The following is a 17,778-nucleotide window of genomic DNA, read 5'->3' as shown; positions in this document are numbered from 1 at the left end:
TGACATTAGTCAAATAACTATACACACAATTAATTGAGTGCATTTGTCCTAAGTGCTATTAAGAAAAAACACAAGGATCCAAGAAATTGTATAACAGGGATGGTAGGGAGGCTAATTTAGCTCAGAAATTGGGGCACACTTTCCTAAGTGATTCCTGGGAACTTGATGGAGCACACTTGGAGAACAGATAGAGATACAAACAGAATATGTCTATTATCTGCTATAGTTTATGCTTTATTTATATTATAGCATTTTATTGTTTATACTTCACATTTTTTGTATTTTATATACGTTATTTTTTTTCTTCCCATGAGCACTTCACCTTACAGTTTGTAAGATGTTTGTCCATCCTTCATGTCCTTGGCACCTCATGCAGCCCTTGGCGGCAGCAAGCCAGACACTGCTCACCTGTTCGGTGGAGCCAGCCTGGGCTTTAGAGTCAGATCTTCCTCACTCCTGATCTCAGGTCCATTCCTAACTTGCTGTGTGACCTTGTGCTCACCACTGTCCATCTCTGGCTTTCTATCTTTTCTGCAAGATTGTCCCAATGGGCCAGACCAATGGTCCCCATGCAGCCAGGGGACCTGTGAAATCCTCCAGCAAGATTCTCATCAGACAGCTGCAAAATGAAAATAGAGAATACAGAAAACATAGAGATTTGGGCTTTTTTTTAAATAACACTGAAGTTATTTAAAGAAAGTTACTGTTTTTTTTATTCTTAGCTATCTTACCTCTTTCATATTAAAATGTTCTTATTTTATGAAATGATGGTGAAGGTTTGAATAATCTTGAGGGTTTGTTTTTTTTTTAATGTCCTTAATGGCAAGTTGGTAACCCCTTCCTTTTAAGGGCTTATTTAATTTCAAAGATGGGACCACTGATCTAGCCCTCCCTTTAGCTTCCAGAGCTTCCATGTTAGGGAGGGCTTTCCAAGTCCACACAGTGACCCCGGCTTCTCCCTCTGCAGGGTCCAGCCGCCGCTACCAGGTGAACGCCGTGCACACCAGCAAGGCCTGCAATGTTATCAGCAAGTACACAGCCTTTGTGCCTGTGGATATAAGCAAGAGCCGTTACCTGCCCACCGTGGTGAGCTACCCCAACTCCGGTAAGGCAGGTGTACGGCCAGGGCGCCTCTGAGGGCTAAGCAGCCCCCAAGTGGGCCGGAGGAGGGAGACTGGGATACAAAGGAGCATAGGCCTGCAGGGAGGGGTGCAGGGAAGGTCCTAGAAGCTGAAAGGCCCCCAGAAGATGGTTTGGCCACCAGAGGGTGAGGGGCTCTGCAGAGGGCTGCAAAACCATCCTGTTCCCTTTTGCCCACTAAATGAATATTTTTCCAGTTGGTGTCTGCTCACTCTAGAAAATTCTAAAATACAGAAAGACATAAATAAAAGTGACTGGAACTGACAGTCATCCAGAAAGAGTGCTAATTACCTCCTTGGTGTGACCATTCCTTGCAAGACTTCTTTCTAGGGATATCTGTATGTAGAGAAATCAAAAGACAAAATTTTTAAATCGAACACTATTTTCATATTCTTTTTCATTATAGGTCATTACAAGCTATTGAATATAGTTCCCTGTGCTATACAGGGACCTTGTTGTTTGACAGAGATCATATGACATCACTTAGAATCTAAAAGGCAGATCATTTTGCATGACCTGGATCATACCAATGTGTGCTATATCTTACAAACTATGGGTATGGAAAATATCTTTCCATCTTTTCTTTTTAATAGCAACAGGTATCCCACTGCAGGGAGCAATTATCATCAAACAGCCAATTAGATGGTATTCCAAAGCCCTTTATATATATTAAATCATTTAACCCTCAAAACAGCTCTGGAAAGAAGATACTATTACCCCCATTTTACAGGTGGGGAAGCAGAGGCAGAGGGGGTTAAGTAACTAGTCCATGGTCATATAGCCGAGAGGGGCAGAGCCAGGCTTTGAATCCCAGCGGCCTGGTTCCAGAGTCTCTGCTCTCTCCCACTCCTCTTCGCTGCTTCTTAAAGGTTTATCAGAACCTATTTAACCAGCGCCCAACTGTTAGACCCTCTGTTTATCCCCCCTTTTGATTACTGTAAATTCTGCTGCAAAGAACATCTTTGTGCACCTGTCTGGTTATCTCCTCAGGGTTAAACGACATTTAGAACTCAGATTGCATATCAAAGGGTTTCCTGGTTTTAAACTATTACTATGTATGTTCTCAAACTGGTCCTGCCCCCAAAAGTTATTTATCCTGATGGCCACTCTCATCCACATGGAAAATTGGTTATCTTTCTAAACCTACCCATCTGATAGGGGAGGAAAGACTCTCTCTTTGGAGAATTTCTGTAGCTTCTTTGTTGAAACATTTTCATATGTTTATGAACCATCTGTACTTTCTCTTTCCTGAATTACATTTTCTGTCCTTTGCATCAGTTTTTTTTTTTCTTTTTAAAGCAGACTTCCTGTAAGAATTGTGTTTGGAAACAAAATGTGCCTTTCCTTATCCCTCTTGCCTGCCCCCTTTTTTTAATCCGTGGTACAAAAATATTCAACGACCCTCCCTCTCTGCCTCAATTCCTCTGGTTTCGAGTTCTGGCCAGTGGCCCAGACTCTCTTGCCAGTGGGCATTGTCATCCCAAATGGTAATCCCCAATGTCTCTCCTGCCCACCCATCTCTGACCATTTTCTTTGCTTCCATAGCTACAGTCTGGGAGTTTTAGGGACCAGGCCCATATCTTAACCCAAATCCCACCACCCCCTAAGATCTGGATTAGCACAAGCCAAAGTGTGTTCCAGGAAACTAGAACCCTAGTTCTGTGTCCTGTTAATGGCCATTCAGCACAAAAACAGGAAATACCAGATTAGGAAAAAATATTCCCAACCACTGGATTAGATAAATCTCCAAAGCTTTCTTTGCTGCAGAACTGCTCAGAGCCTTTAGGGGGTTACTATTCATCAGGGGGCTCAGAGAATGGACTACAGGATGCAGCTTCTTCAAAACTTATTTTCCAAAAGAATTCTTCGTTTTTTAAGGGACAATTTACAAACTAGTGTTCTCCAACAGTGGGGTTTCCCAAAATACACTTTAAGGTGCTATAACTTCATCTTCCTTCCATCCATCCACTGTTGGTGATACCCTAGGACTTGAGGGGCCTGCCTGTGGGAAGTGGGGCTGGGACCTCAGTTTCTGAGACAGCAAACTGGGAGAGAAGGGAGAAGGAGTGTTCCTGAAAAAAAAACAGCTTTTTAACTAACTAGCAAGCATTGCTGGTTTCTGAACATTATCTCAGCAATAGTATTTACCTGGCAAGGTAAGTATTATTACCCCCATTTCCCAGATAAGGAAACTGAGGCTCAGAATGGTCAGCACCCCATCCAGCTAGTAAGAGATGGGGCTGTGGTTCAAACCCGGATTATTCCGGCTTCACAACTCATGGTCTTACCCTCCACAATGTCTTCCCGCCTTTGGATAATGGACAGACTGAAACCAGAAGCGTCCCTGCCAGCCCTGGGGAAGAGGCAAAAGATGGGCACAGTTGTCCCCACCTGTCCCCTTCTCCTTGTCCTCCTGAAGGTGCTGCATTGCAGATGGCCAGCTCTCGGGTCCTGACCCGGCAGTGGAGGGGCACTTCTGCCGGTTTCAGACGGTCCCAGACAACGCTCAGGGAAGACTCGGCAGCAGGAGATGGCAAATTTCAGAATCTAAGTAAGAGCCACCTCTGGTATGTTCTGAAGCCTGGGCCCCTGGGTCACCACAACCTCGTGTCCGAGATCCCAGAGGCCTCTCTCTGAGTCTGCACTCGGGGCCTTACAGGGCCAGAGCAAGGCCAGGCCTCCTGGACCCTCCAAGGCCTGAGATGGGGGCTCAGCCTGGCCCAGTCATGCCACCATTAGCACAGCTTTGCTGGGAGAGTGGCTGGGAGCCAGCGAGTAGCGTGGCCTCCCTGCGCACATGCCCACGCTTCCCCTTTCAAAGTCCACCAACCTCAGGGGCTGTTGCCTGCCTCCAACCTCTGAGTCCCCCAGGCACCAAATGCCAGAAAACCTAACAAACAAGGGGCAAAGCAAAGCACGAAGAGGCAGTTCATCTGCTTGGGTCCCACCATCTGCTTCTCCCAGGATTCCCAAAAGTTTTCTTTTTACCTTCACCTGATTTCATTGTGCCTGCAGCTTGGGTCCTTGAAGATCCGTGATCTGACATTTGGTGACTTTGCACTAATTCACAGGATAGTTTTAGCCCTCTGTGTCCGGGGGTGTCTGCACATCTTTTCGTCCCACTAAAGACAGCCTAAATGCTGCATTAGTCCTAACACCTATGTGCCCTCACGTGTACAGTGAGGGTCTCTTGCCTTCTTCCGTGCATGGGAAAGACATCAGAGGTCCCACCTCACCACCAACCCCAACATCCAGATCTTAACAACGTTTTATATGAAGGATTAGAAAGTGCTCACAGACATTGAGGAGTTAAAAAAAGGAACAGTGTGTGAAGGGGTAGAGATCCAGAGGAGGATCTCCTCCAAATTAAAAGATTCTACCAACCCCTTGGTCCCTCAGAGCCTCCAAAACCAAGGGGAAACTTCTCTACCCCTGAGCCAAGCTGGAGACCCCAGTCTAGAGAAGACTTCTGGTCTACCCTTTCCTTTCTCTGTAGCTCAGCCCTTGATGGCTGATGGCTTCCATCAAAATCACAAATCCTTTCTTTCCAATTGTCCTCTGATTCACAGCCAATGTGTATGACTTCTAAACTCTGAGTCTATCCCAAGCCCTTTCCCTCCCCAAGCATGACAATGGCTAACACTCACTGAGAGTTTTGTTTCTTCTTCGCATTAAGAGATGAGGAAACAGGCTCCAGGAAGTTAAGTGACTTACTCAAGATCACACCGCTGATGCACAGTAGAGCCAAGACTTGAACTAGCCATGTCTGGCTCCAGAGCCCAGGAGGTGCATTAACCACCATGCTCTTTGCCTGCTGGTCCCCAGTCTTTCAGTCACAAGTTCACTCCTGTGCTGTCCCCGAGCACCCAGCAGTAAAACAGAGCTTCTTGCCCACACAGAGCTACTAAGGGGCTCAGAGGGAAGACAGAGTCTCTGTGGAACACATCTGTACATGGAGCTTGTTCCGTAATTTGGATCATTCCTTTAGAACAATTGCCCATCCCTCTCTAGCCCTGGAAATAATAATTGTGTGAATAATAACCCGATTCCACATTTTGAACAAACAATATGCAGTTATTACGCCAGGTTTACAGATGGGGAGACTGAGGCTCAGAGCCCTCTGACAGGTCAGTGCCATGTTGTGGTGTCTTCTGGAGAGCTGGCATGGACCCATCTCTCCCCTAAGCCCCAACCCTCACCCTCAGGCCCCTGACCTGTCCCTGCTTCCCTGCTGTGTCTATAGCTCAGGACTTTATTGAGCACTTACTGTGGGCCAGGCACTAAACACTGTCTGTGTATTATCTCATTTAATCCTTACAACATCCTTGCAATTGAAACATATAAAGAAAGTAATTTTCCCAGGGTCACACAGCTAGTCTTTGGGAGAGTTGGGATTTGCACCCAGGCATGTTCACCTCTTGTGGTGGAGCAGCAGTGGTATCTCTGGGGGATGAAGTCCCCTCCAAGCACAGGTGGGGCCCCTGAACTTGCTCTGCCAGCACATCCCCAGGTACAGTGAATCTGGACCAGCCCTCTCTTTGCGAGAATGAAGGAGAGACGGGGAGGGAGAGGGGAGCTCAGGCCTCACTGGCTTCCTCTGCTGTAGATGTGGAGGAAAGCTCCACGGCACCCTTCAGCGAGACCGCATCTCCAGGCCACGAGAAGTACACGCCTTCTGAAGGTGAGGGCGCAGCCTGCCAGTTCTCTCTTTCATTGAAATAGTGATTGATTATTGGGCCAAGGGAGGGTCTTAACCCAACAAAGTCCTCAGTGGTTCATTTATTCCTCAAAACAGCCCCATGCAACATAAATCAGAGTATCCTCACTTTAAAGATGAGGAAACAGGGACTCAGAGAGATGAAGTGACTTGCCCAAGGTCACACAACAAGTGGGTGACAGAGCTAGGCCTGAAATCAGGCCTGTCAATTCCCAGTTCCTATCCCCACTCTACCACCTCACTCTGCCTAGGGTCCTCCAGCAATGTGCCCACTGAGGAAACTCACTGTCCCTACTTGGGGATGAGGGACGATGTAAAGCTGTCACTGTCCCCACAGGTAACCCTCCAGGAGATGCCAGGGGCTGCCAGCCAAGCGAACTCGGAGACCTGGTTCTTTACGCTCAGACCCACATATTTTCACCCTTCCCCATACCAACTGGGTCCCAAACATCCATGCAGCCTGATCACTAAGTCAGATCCCGAAGGATGTAGGCAAGCTCCTGCCCCTCTCTGGGCCTCCGTTTTTCCCTCTCTGGGCAGTAAGCAGTTAGACAGGGTCATCTGTCAGGCCCTAACTGTCATTCTGTGGCTCTCCAGGTCCCCTGCGCAGTCTGGCCACCAATACCTTTTCTTCCTTGAAGGCCTCAGAGACTCTCTTTGGATCCAGGTATGTGAGATTTCCACTGGGGTTCTGCTCTATACCGCCCCCGGTTTTCCCAGCACTGTTCCTGGCTTAGAAGGCCAAAGGCAGGCCCAGCCTGTCATGAACAATCTGAAGGGTGCCAAGAAGTGCCCCTGGCCCAGAGCTATCACTGCCTTCAAGGATCCCACTGCCAACCCCTCTCCTATGTGCTTCCTCTCCCCTAGGCCCACGGTTTGTTTGCAAATACAAGTACCCCTGGGGGGCGAGCATCAGACTCTCTGACCACTGGGCTGAATAAGAATATGCTCTCAAAAGAGCATATTCCTGGGTTCACACCTCCTCTAAAAATAAGTAAGTAAAATTAACTACCCACCTGTCCCCCCAAAAAAGAGGGTCCTAAAAAGAACTCTTCCGTGCTCCTCACCCAGGCTGCTGCTAACTCACTGAGTGATATGGGGGAAGTGCACTCCCCCGGACCTCAGTTTCCCCAGCTGTCAAATGAGGAGGTGGAAGGAAGCCATCTGTCAGATGCTTTCTGGCCCTGAATTTCTGAGGCTGTTGAGTGGGCTGGGGGGAGGGGGAGAGGGGGTGACCAGGGACACTACCAGGGCAGCTGTGCCCACTCTTCCCTGGCTCCATGCACACAGGCTGAACCTCAACAAGTCCAGGCTGCTGACACGTGCGGCCAGGGGCTTCCTGGGCAAACCACTGACCAAGGTTCCAGAGTCAGTCCCGGGGAGCCAGAGCTTCGACTACATCCCACTGGTGAGTGCCCCAGACCTCAGACCCTAGCCCCGACACTCAGCACAGGGGCTGCCCGCCATACCCTATCCACAAAGGGCAGAGGACCTAGACCTTCTCACCCACGTAGCCAGCAAGGCAGAGGGAGTTTGCCCGAGTCCCCCACCCAGGGTCTAGGAATGTTGCTAGAAACCTGCGCCAGCGCCACAAAAATACTCTGCAATCTGCCATCTTCGCTTTAAAAATTCATGGGAATTTTGCATTCTACTCCACCACCTATGTCTGTCTGTTTTTCAATACATAAAGATAAGCCTTGAAATGACTCACAAGCGAGTAAAATGAACATCCTTGGGACATGCACCATGTTTAGCAAGTGGCTCTGCAGACACCCCAGCCTGCAGGGCAGGGTCAGAAGCCCAGGTCGGGAGTGAGTGAGTCTGAACTGAGGACCAAGCGAGCCTGGCTCTGCCATATCTGGAGCCCAGCAGGGTTGAGGCTTAGAAGGTGCTAGAAGGAGGGACACACTTTGAGCTTCTCTGCCCAGCTCCAGTCCCTGCATACCCAAGTGCACAGTGTCACTTTGAATTTTCAAATATCCCAGGTGACCAAGTAGGATGCACGTATTCACTCAACATGTATTTGATGAGCCAGGCCCAGCGCTAGACCCTGGGAAACAACCTTGAACTAGGTGAACATATAAACTCACCACACTGTCTAGTGGGGACACCGACAAGGAACCAGGAAATTCTGATTGCTGGGCTCTGTGACAGGAGAGGTCGGGTTTGGGAGAGGGAAGCATGGAAAAGGGGGGAGACACTTACTTCAGACTTGAGGTCAAGGAGGAATGAAGCATGACTTCTTAAGGAATATGATGGCTAAGTCAAGAACTGAAGAATAAAGAGTTAACGGCCGACAGCCTACAGAGGAGAAAGCTTGGGAGCTTGAGAATGGGCTTGAGAGGGGAAAGTCAAAGATAAATCAGTGCCTTGGAAATCATAGCTTGGATTTATGCTGGGAGAAAACTGAAACCACTGAACTTATGGCCTCCAAAAAGTATCATGGCCTATGACTTACAAAGACCATCCAGGATGCAGAAAAGATGGAGTGGGGATGGGGCGGGGGTGGGGGGAGGAGGGGGAGAAAAGTAGAGCAGGGACCACATGTGGTGGCAGATGGTGGACTGCAGAACTGTTTAGAAAGTTGGGACTTGGAAACTGGTGCAGAGGGAGGAAGAGGGAGGTAAGCTGCCCAGAAACTATGGGTGGCGGTAGACGGTCCCAGTGGCTGAGCTGGGCCCACTTGCCCAGGCTAAGAGACAGGTTTGGAGTGAAGGTGTTGAGCTGGGCTTGGAAACTCATCAGCTGGAAGTCCTAGTGGGATAAAGCATGGCGGTGCTCAGCTGGGCTGGGTCGCCCGCAAATCCCCCAGGTTGGCAGGGGAAGCTGAGGGAGATGAACGGGTGGGCTGTGTGCACCCTGCCTTGGGCGTGGCCTGGGGCTCCACAGGCTAAAAAGTTTGAGGCCCACTGAGGAGCTCCCCCACACACAGGTGTCTCTACAGCTGGCCTCTGGAGCCTTCCTGCTCAACCAAGCCTTCTGCAAGGCCATCCACATCCCCATGGAGAAGCTCAAGTGGACCTCACCCTTCACCTGCCACCGAGTGTCCCTCACCACCCGCCAGCCCCCGAGCCCCCAGATGGGCACCAGCCCCTCACCTCGGCACCTGTCCTGTGACAGCATCTCCCTGGAGCCTCTGGCCGAGGGCAAGCCAGGCTGGGAGCCCAGGGCTGTGATCGAGCACACGGGGAAGCTGTGGGCCACGGTGGTGGCGCTGGCGTGGCTGGAGCACAGCTCAGCCTCCTACTTCGTTGAATGGGAGCTGGTGGCCGCCAAGGCCAACTCGTGGCTGGAGCAGCAGGAGGTGCCCGAGGGCCGCACGCGGGGCATGCTCAAGGCTGCCGCCCGCCAGCTGTTCGTGCTCCTGCGGCACTGGGACGAGAACTTGGAGTTCAACATGCTCTGCTATAACCCGAATTATGTGTAGTGGAGGGTGGTGAGAGGGGCTGGGGCAGCGGGAAAGAGGAGGGGGCCCTGCGGGTCTGTGAGGGGTCTTGAAACTGTAGCCAATATATCGGTTGTTAGAAAGAGCCCTAGATTGGCAATCAGGAGGCCCGAGTTCAATGCCAACTTTTTGCTATCACCGAACTGTGCAATTTTAGGCCAGCCCCTGCCTCCCTCTGGGTCTCAGTTTCCCCACCTGTAAAGTACATGGGTAAGGTTGCACTCAGCCTCTAGAAGTTTCAGTTTCCTTTCTGCTCAGACATCTGGGCAGCCGTGGGGTTTACTGCCGCTGGGGAATCAGGAGAGAGGTGCAATTTAAGCCTGAGTTCTCCCTGAGCAAGATCACATGGACAGTGCCCCCTCAAATAAACGGTGGTTGAGCAGACCCAAAGGTTGAAAGTAACCAGACCTGTGAGCTCGCCTCTAGGCCTGGGGAGACCACCTCTGCCAGCTGCACTGTGAGGGAGGCACTTGCCTCCCCAGTGACCGTGCAGGACCCTGAATCCCACTTACAAACTGCCTGGAGAACCTTTCTCCTCTGCACTTTACAAGAATCACCAGGGGGAACTTTTATTTTGGCTTGGAAACCCTTCGTATATTTTAGTATTGGTCTGTAGACTCTTTGTGACTTCCCGTCTAAGAAGAGGTGGTGGGCAGGCTGAAGGGAGGCACCTGCAAGCCGAGGTGTTAGAATTAAGCTGCAGTCTGTGCAAAAATAGTCCCCAAAGAAGAGACATGGTCACAGAAGTCAGTGGAGAAAGCAGAGGATACCGTTAATAATTCACGCGCTTGCAGGAGTTACATAACGCAAGCTCTATCCACTTGTGTCGAGGGGCTAGAGAGGCGCCCTGTGCCAGCTGCATTCTGGGAGAGCGGAGGCCCTCTCCTGCCACAGCACACTTTGAGAGAGAGGGGCCTTCTTTGCAATAGAGAACTGTGCTTGGCTGCAGTGCCTTTGGGGATGGCAGCTTCAGTGAAATGAAAGACTCTTGAAGCTTCAAAGCAGAGAGCCCCTAGGGCCTTCCTTCTCTCAGGCCCACCATGTGGGGACAGGTGTGTCGCAGCCTCAGATTCCCTCAGGGCTGGGTCTCAGTCTCCTCTGCCCTGCGGATTCCCCTGGAGGTGGGTCTGGACCTCACCAAGGAAGCCCACCAGCTTGGGACCCCAGACTGAATCCACACCCCCCGTCCACCCCCGTCTCCAGGGAGATCTGGAGGGCCCTGTGAGCACACACACCTGTGGAGGAGCTGCGGGCTCTGAAGCTTCAGGAAGACTCAATAAATGCCCAGTCTTCAGCAGGGAGTGAGAGAAAGAGAGGGGCCCCAGCAGGACACCCATCGTGCATGGAGAAAGGCAGCACCGCCAGGGCGCGGTACCCTGCCCGCACGCGGCTGGGCCTCAGTGCAGAGCCCTGCCCTGCCCTCCCGCTGTGCTGCAGACTCTCCGGGGAGGGGCTTTTACCTCCCCAGCCCTTCCGAGGCTCCCCCCCAAAAGCCAGGAGGGGAAGGCGCTGGAGTCGTAATAGCAAATCCTGTCAGCTGCTTGGTTGGCTTTTCTGTTTCAGATCCCCCTTTTGGGGAGGAACCCAGCCAGGCAGTCACCCACACCAACAGGGAGGAGACCCTTGCTCCAGACCTCGTCACCTCCCCGCACACCTCCCTGCCCCACAACATGACACTCCCGAAACTGCAGCCAGCAGCCCAGCTGCAGCGGGAGGAGGTAGCAGTAGCCCTTTCTGGGCCCACCATGAATGGAAATATTGTCAGGGTGAGAGTTGGCACGCCTGACACTAGTGTGGGCCAGGGGCTACTCCTCTCTGGGGGCCCTGGAGCTGGAGGTGGGGGGTTCCCCTGCTCTGATCTTCCCAGATTCTCTGTCTCTGATGTGTTTCCCTCTTAGTGACCATGGACTTGCTCTGATTGTCTGTGTGACCTTGAACAAGTCCCATGTGCTTTCTGGGTCTCCTTCCCCTTCTACCATGACCAGGTTGGACTGGGCTGGCCAGCCTCCTGCTTAGCCTGATTCTGGGTCTCCAAGCTCAGTGTGGACAATGACCAGGGCTCAAGGTGGTCTGCTGCCTGCCCAGTGTAAAACCAGTGCTGCAAGAACCCCTGGAAGGAGGAACTGAGAAGCCCAGCAGGACAGTGGGCTCACCCCCTCTTCTCAGACCCTGCCCCAGCAGCAGCTGCTGGAGCCCTGGACAACTTGGATGCACAAGCAACTGCTGACCTCCGTGCTGCCCAGAGCCCCAAGGTGCAGAGGAACAAGTCCTTGATTTCAGATAACTGAAGGGCTTTGGGGGACATCTGGATAAGAGATATATTCTTAAAGAACTTCAGTGATATTGAAAGGACATGCAGTCTCAGGAATGTGCCTCCAGGACTGCCAAGCCGAGGTCCAAAGGAACTGGCTTTAAGGAAGAGAGAAGAACCTTAGGTCATAAGCACATGCGTGGAAGCTCAAGTGGTTAGCTCCAAAGGTTCTCAAGTAGATGAAGAGTTGCCCCTGCACTCGGGATTGATTTGGATGAATCCGGATTCTTTGTTAACTGGGCCTTTGCTTTTTAGGTCACGCAGAAGGACACTGATGCCCTGCCTGGCTGAAGAATCAGGAGGGTACAAATGCTTAACGGCACTGTCCAACAACACGTGGCCTTTAGTGGAAAGAACACTGAACTGAGAGCTGGGGAATTTAAGTGTCGGTCTAAACTCCACCACTAGTGTGCTGTGTGACTCCTGGCAAATTGCTGGCTCTCTCTGGGCCCCATTTCATCTTTGGTAGAATGATGAGGTTACTCTAGATCAGCATGTCCAGCACTACTTCTTGGCTGATGTTTCTTGGTGAATTAGCAATTCATGAGAAACTACCCCAAGGGCAAATATGTTGGGGAAACACTAGGAAAACAGATTTCTTGAAGTCAGGGCGACTCGGTCCCATGAATATATAAATGAGCGTTGCCAGTCTCCACGAGGTGACTCAGAAGGTATTTCTCCCCAGGTTATTCAGTTGGGAAAATGCTGGTCTAGATCTCCCTTCGAGTTCTCTGGGCACTGACATTCAAAAAGCCTTTACTGAGAGCCGACTGGATGCCAGGCACATTGGGGTGGTGTAGTAAACATATTAGGTGGTGTTCTTTGGAGCTTTTTGGAGCTTGGTGAGAAGTATTTGAAGGCTGTCTGCTTTGTGAATTTCCTGGTGCTCCAGGCGGGGTGTGTCTTGACTGGCCACACCCCCACCCTGGGGTCCTGCCATCTGTGGGTGTGGCCTCAGGCACCGCTGGCATTGAAGTCTGCCCTGAACTTCCTGACACTCACCGTTGTGTGAGTCAAGCTGACCCCTGCGGCCAGAGTGGAAGCAGTGTGGGGCTCTGGCAGGAGCTCGTGCTGTGGCCTCCTTGTCCAGCGGAGCAGCGGGAGTCCCTGCAGCAAAGTCCCCCAAGGGTCCAACCTGCTGCTACACACAGAGGCAGAGCCCTCTCTCTGAGTCCCCTTCCGCTGAGAAGACCAACTCCAGATCCCGGAAAAACTGGGCCCCACACGTAAGCAGACTTACACTGGACTTGTAAATAGCATCAATTTCCAGTCAGCGCTTGTATATTCCCAACCTGTCCCTTGCCTGTGGGCCAAACCAGTGGCATCTGCTGTCCTCCACCACTGCGACCGATGAATGGAGTAGCTGGTTCCAGGACTAACTGCTGGTGGGTTTCCACCTGCTCCTCAGATGTTTGAGAAAGCAGGGGTTCCTCTTCTTCCTTTCCAGCTGTCAGAAAGGTCTCTGGAAGTTTCTTCTAAGTTTTGAACCGTCCCCACTCTTATTTGGAGGGGTCTCCCCGATCTGTATGCAGCCTGCCCCGGGGGATTGAGCACCCCCTGTTCACCTGCCTGGGCTGGAACTTGTGTGACACGCCACCACCCGTCGTTGCAGAGTCCAAATGCTGCCTCTCACTACTTGCATATTGGAACATATGTGGACCCCAGACACAAACGCATTCTGCATCCTTAGTGTCCTGGGAAAGGGAAGAGAAGGGCTCTGTGACCCCAGGAAACAGGCTGTGTGCTCACCGCCATGGTAATCAGAAGATCTTTTTCCCCCCACCAGTCTAGCAGGGACCAGAGAAATCAACAACCAAAATGGGCACATTCCTCGGCTATAGCAGGCTCCGTGGTGCCAGTGTAAAAATAACCAGGGCAGGGGCGTGTGTGGCATTTTGCAGCTGGATAATCTGATCCGCAGGGCTCCGTCCTAAGGTCAGGAGCTTGGCAGCATCTCCCGGCCAGGCCTCCAGCCCCCACTATGGAGCTCCCTGACCCACATGTCCCCCCCGGCCCCCAGCCTCTCAACACCACTGCCTCCCAGGCGACCTGACGAAGTGATATTTCTCCTGTTCATGCTGCACATCTCCTTGGCTTGGAGCCAGCTGTCTTGAGCTTACAGCCGCTTCCCAAGGCAAAGCGCCTCGTCTCTATGTGGTTGAGTGTGGGCACGCCCGCCGTAGAGCTTCACTATTTGCCCAGGTGGCTTTGGCTCAAGCGGCATGGCCGGTGCTTGTCCCCCTCAGAGCCTCAAGTGCCTACAACATGCTACCCCATTCCTTTGCCTGCTCACCCATAATGTCCCCATGGTGCCTGTGACACTTCTTGGTTTTGGAATACATGTCACCTTTCTGCCCAGTAGCCAGTTCTGCAGACATCGTGGAATCCTGGACATCAGCCATCTAAAGTCCACAAATAATTAGCAAATCGTACCCTGGGGCTGTATGAGTGTGTCTGTTCTCAAAGGAATGGCTTTTTTGTAAATGGTAGCTACTGTCCTCTTACAGGCTTTTAGCTCATAAAAACTGTCAAACCTGATGATGTGACAAAATTATAACGTGTCCGCTCTACTGTTCTCAAAGCCGATACTTGCCTTTCAAATGAGTGGTTCAGTGATCTGTTTGCCTCAGTGTGGTTAATCTGTCTTGGTTTGGGTTCTCCCTCAGGTGACCAGAAGTCTCCCAGTTGCCTGGGGTAGAGGAGGGGGTGCTCCCAGGATGTGAGACTTAAGAGTTTTAAAACTGGGACAATCCCAGGAAAATCGGGACTAGTTGGTCACAGTAGTTCCCCAGAAGCAAGCCTGAGATAAGGATTCAGTGCAAACAGTGTATTCATGTCATTCTAGGAAACACAATAGGCAAGCCAAGAATTGAATTAGCTACACAGACACCCACAGAGGGCATGTTACTAACCAGGTAACTACAAGGGGCGTGGAACTTCGTTCCCCTGGGGAACTCTAAAAACAAGAGTAGAAACACATCTCAGAGCTCACAGGGAAGGAATAGGGTGTATGTGCACCAGCTCCACTCAGCCACTGGCTGAGCGTCCCTCCCAGGGGCACTAATTCCTTGGCATTTCTGGCTGGCCATGGGTGCACCAGCCGAGCTGACTTCTGCAGCTAGAGAAAGCCACCTAACAGAGGACAGGTGCTGGCAGGTGTCCAGCTCGTGTGCACTGAACTGAGATGAGCTGAGGGGATACGGCCAGGCACCCCCAGCATCTGCTACAGCATCTCTGCAGAGCCGCTTTCCACATTTCAGATTTTTCTCCAAAGCAATTAGTGGTCCCACAAAAATACATTTATTTGAAAATCATCCCCGGCTACCATTTTGTCTTAGAATCTGCACAGACTGACCCCCCAAAATCAAACATAAGACTCATTGGGAAATCTTTTAGCAGACTGCCTTGTTTCCTTAAAATCAATCTTCCTTTTGCAGTGCTCATGGGGAAGAGTTGACCAAAATAGGAATTCCCAAGAGGCCAAAACCATCCCCTCAACGTGCTAACAGCCCCTAATGGAAACAATTCTAGGAGCTGACAGGCTGAGATTAAATGGGCAATAGAAATACTGTTCACAGGCGGCCCATATGGCTGATTTTCAGCTGGTAATGGCTTTCACTAAGACAGACAACCCCTTCCTCTGACCCCCACCACAGCTCTAGGCTGCTGGGGGGAACTGAAGTCCCCTTAGCACATGAGCTGGGCACTCGCTCCACCTTTATAAGGAACTTGCAACCTACTGCTTTGTCCTCTTCTCCCATTGTGCATCCTGCAAAAGCCCAGGGTGGCGGGGGGGGGGGGTGCGCACACACACGCACACACGTGCATCCTGCTGGGATGGCAATAGGGCCTCCTCACCCCTCTCGCCATGAAAAACACACTCAGGAAAGCAGGAACTCAGGCTCTCCCCAGGAACTCTGTAAAAGGACAGAATAAAGTGAGCTCAGTGGTTCAGGTCTCTGAGCTTCCTGGGTCTTCTTTCCCTTCCAAGGCACTGCTGGCCCCCTGGGAAACCTGAGCTTCCTTACGCTCAATTAATCTTTATCCAGGTCTGAAAAGGGGAGAAAATACTAAGTTGAGTCCCGGCCTAGCTCTGCCAAGCTCTCTCGTTCTGCCATCCAGCAGCAGTTGCCCTCATTCCCATCTGAACGTCACCTACAATATCCCAGTCACCAGTCTCTCCTGGAAGCATCCAGACCACGCATCCAAAGTCCAGCCACCCCAGATGCCAGGTTGGTGGAAGAAAGGGACACATGTCATCTACCATATAGAGGGACATAGGTAATCTGCCGGGGGGGGGGGGGCGGTCCTCCCATGCCCGGGGTGGAGGAGGGGTCCTGGAAACTCAGGGTGGTGGCCACCCCAGCTCCTGATGAGCCCCCAATAAGATCTAGGGGAAGTTATCTATGATGGCTCTCACAGTCACCCCAAGCGGAACTATCCTCCCTCTACACTACTCTTAAGCTCCAAGATCCTCCAGGTTGCAGATATGGACCCTCCCAGACACTGACCTCCAGACACTGCCCATCATTCATTCCTGGGTTCAGAATGTCTTCCACCAAGCAGGAAACCAGGCTGCTTGTACAAAAGCCTTGGCACGCAGAGCCTGTTCTGACACTGTCCAGCAGAGGGCGCTGTGGGCATGCACTGCCTTCCAGACCCAGGGCCTGCAGAAAAGAGGAGCAGCAGGAATGAAGGGAGGCTTTAGAAGCTATTCCTGTCCCCGTCAACAGCCTTTTTTTCTCCTAAAAATGGGTGATTCGTGATGGCTAGGAAGCCCACTGAAAGGCTGTGCTGGTTACATATTCACCAGTGTATCCAGACACCAGGCCAGCTCACCTGGGATGGGAAAGGAGAGGTGATGGCTTGGTCCCTCCCTGCTCTGCCCACTCCTCCTTCTCCCCACCATATAGAACCCCCTCCTTCCCCAAACTCAGTGTAAACCCACTTCTTTCAAGAAGCCTCCCCAAGCCTCCCAGCAGCAGCTCCTTATGGGATATTTTGTCAGCGTCCATACGGGTGTTGAGCCTCCCCCATCAGACTGGAAGTTCCCAGTCACACTTGGAGGTCTCTCCCAGGACAGGGGCTGTGTCCCCACACCAGACTGGAGGCTCCGCAAGGGCACAGATCTTATCTCCTCCATCAGACCAGGCGTTTCCCCAAATAGGGCTCCGTGTCCTCCACCAGACCACGCACTCTCTGAGGTAACTCTGGTGTCGCTCCTGTAGCACCTGTTTTAGGGCTATGTTCACAGACAGTGATCAGAGGTGGCTCTCCTCCCACTCCCCAAGGCAGGGATCTGAGATACCCCCAAGTTCCACGAGCTTTGCACATTGGGCAAGAGAAAGACAGGATTTGATCAGGCAAAAGATCACCACTTTGGGACGGAAGAACAGAAACTGGGCAGGTGAGATTTGTAAGGGACTGAAAACACCAGACCCCCTTGTCTGCACCACATCTCTGCCCCTCCTCCTGCAGGGCCTCTGCTCCATCTGCACTGTCACCCAAGAGGTGGCCTTCACCCCTCAGTGTCACAACCAAGGTTCATTCATTCAAGAACGATCAATTGTGTTGCCTACGAAATGTTGGCCCTGCTCTAGACTGAGGATACAGCAGTGAACAGAACGAAGTCCCTGCCTCTATCAGCTTGCTCAGGCTGCCACGACAGAGGACCACAGACCTGGAGCTACAACAACTGAAATGTATCGTCCCACAGTTACGGAGGCTAGAAGTCCAACATCAAGGTGTCAGCAGTGTTGATTCCCTCTGAGGGCCGAGGGAAGGATCTGTTCCAGGCCTCTCTCCCAGCTTCTGGGAGTGCCATGGCTTGTGGTATCATAACCCACATTCTCATGTGGCATCCGCCCCCTGTATGTGACTGCCTCCAAATTTCCTCTTTTAATAAGGATCAGGGCCCACCTAATAACCTCATTTAAACTTGATTACCTCTGTAAAGAGCCTATCTCCAAATATGGTCACATTCTGAGATACCAAGGGTCAGGAATTAAACATATGAATACTTTTTTGGCGGGGGAGACTCACTTAAATCCATAACACTGCACTCATGGGGCTGATGTTCTTGTGGAAAGAGACACAAGAAACACAAAATCAAACAAACATATATTAGGGTAAAAGGTGAGGCAGAAAAATGCTGCAGTACTAGGG

General features: G+C 51.4%; 1 protein-coding gene and 1 long non-coding RNA gene across 3 annotated transcripts in view; one reads left to right on the top strand and one right to left on the bottom strand.

Moving 5' to 3' along the window:
- Positions 1-9,284, top strand: part of VWA5B1 (von Willebrand factor A domain containing 5B1) — a 54,470-nt gene extending 45,186 nt beyond the window's left edge. The window contains exons 17-22 of the mRNA XM_031464244.2: positions 968-1,105; positions 3,560-3,691; positions 5,747-5,821; positions 6,455-6,524; positions 7,148-7,265; positions 8,790-9,284. Of these exons, the coding sequence (XP_031320104.2) occupies positions 968-1,105; positions 3,560-3,691; positions 5,747-5,821; positions 6,455-6,524; positions 7,148-7,265; positions 8,790-9,284 (1,028 nt within the window). The remainder of the gene's footprint in view (positions 1-967; positions 1,106-3,559; positions 3,692-5,746; positions 5,822-6,454; positions 6,525-7,147; positions 7,266-8,789) is intronic.
- Positions 223-17,778, bottom strand: part of LOC135322905 (uncharacterized) — a 91,408-nt gene continuing 73,852 nt past the window's right edge. For both annotated transcript variants that reach the window (XR_010383949.1, XR_010383950.1), the window contains 5 exons: positions 16,125-16,280; positions 15,472-15,530; positions 1,432-1,476; positions 732-1,048; positions 223-619 (listed from right to left, as the gene is read on the bottom strand). This is a non-coding gene — a long non-coding RNA (uncharacterized LOC135322905). The remainder of the gene's footprint in view (positions 620-731; positions 1,049-1,431; positions 1,477-15,471; positions 15,531-16,124; positions 16,281-17,778) is intronic.

This window comes from Camelus dromedarius, chromosome 14, assembly GCF_036321535.1.
Source record: "Camelus dromedarius isolate mCamDro1 chromosome 14, mCamDro1.pat, whole genome shotgun sequence".
NCBI classification, from domain to species: domain Eukaryota; kingdom Metazoa; phylum Chordata; class Mammalia; order Artiodactyla; family Camelidae; genus Camelus; species Camelus dromedarius.
This window is presented reverse-complemented; position numbering and strand designations above follow the sequence as displayed.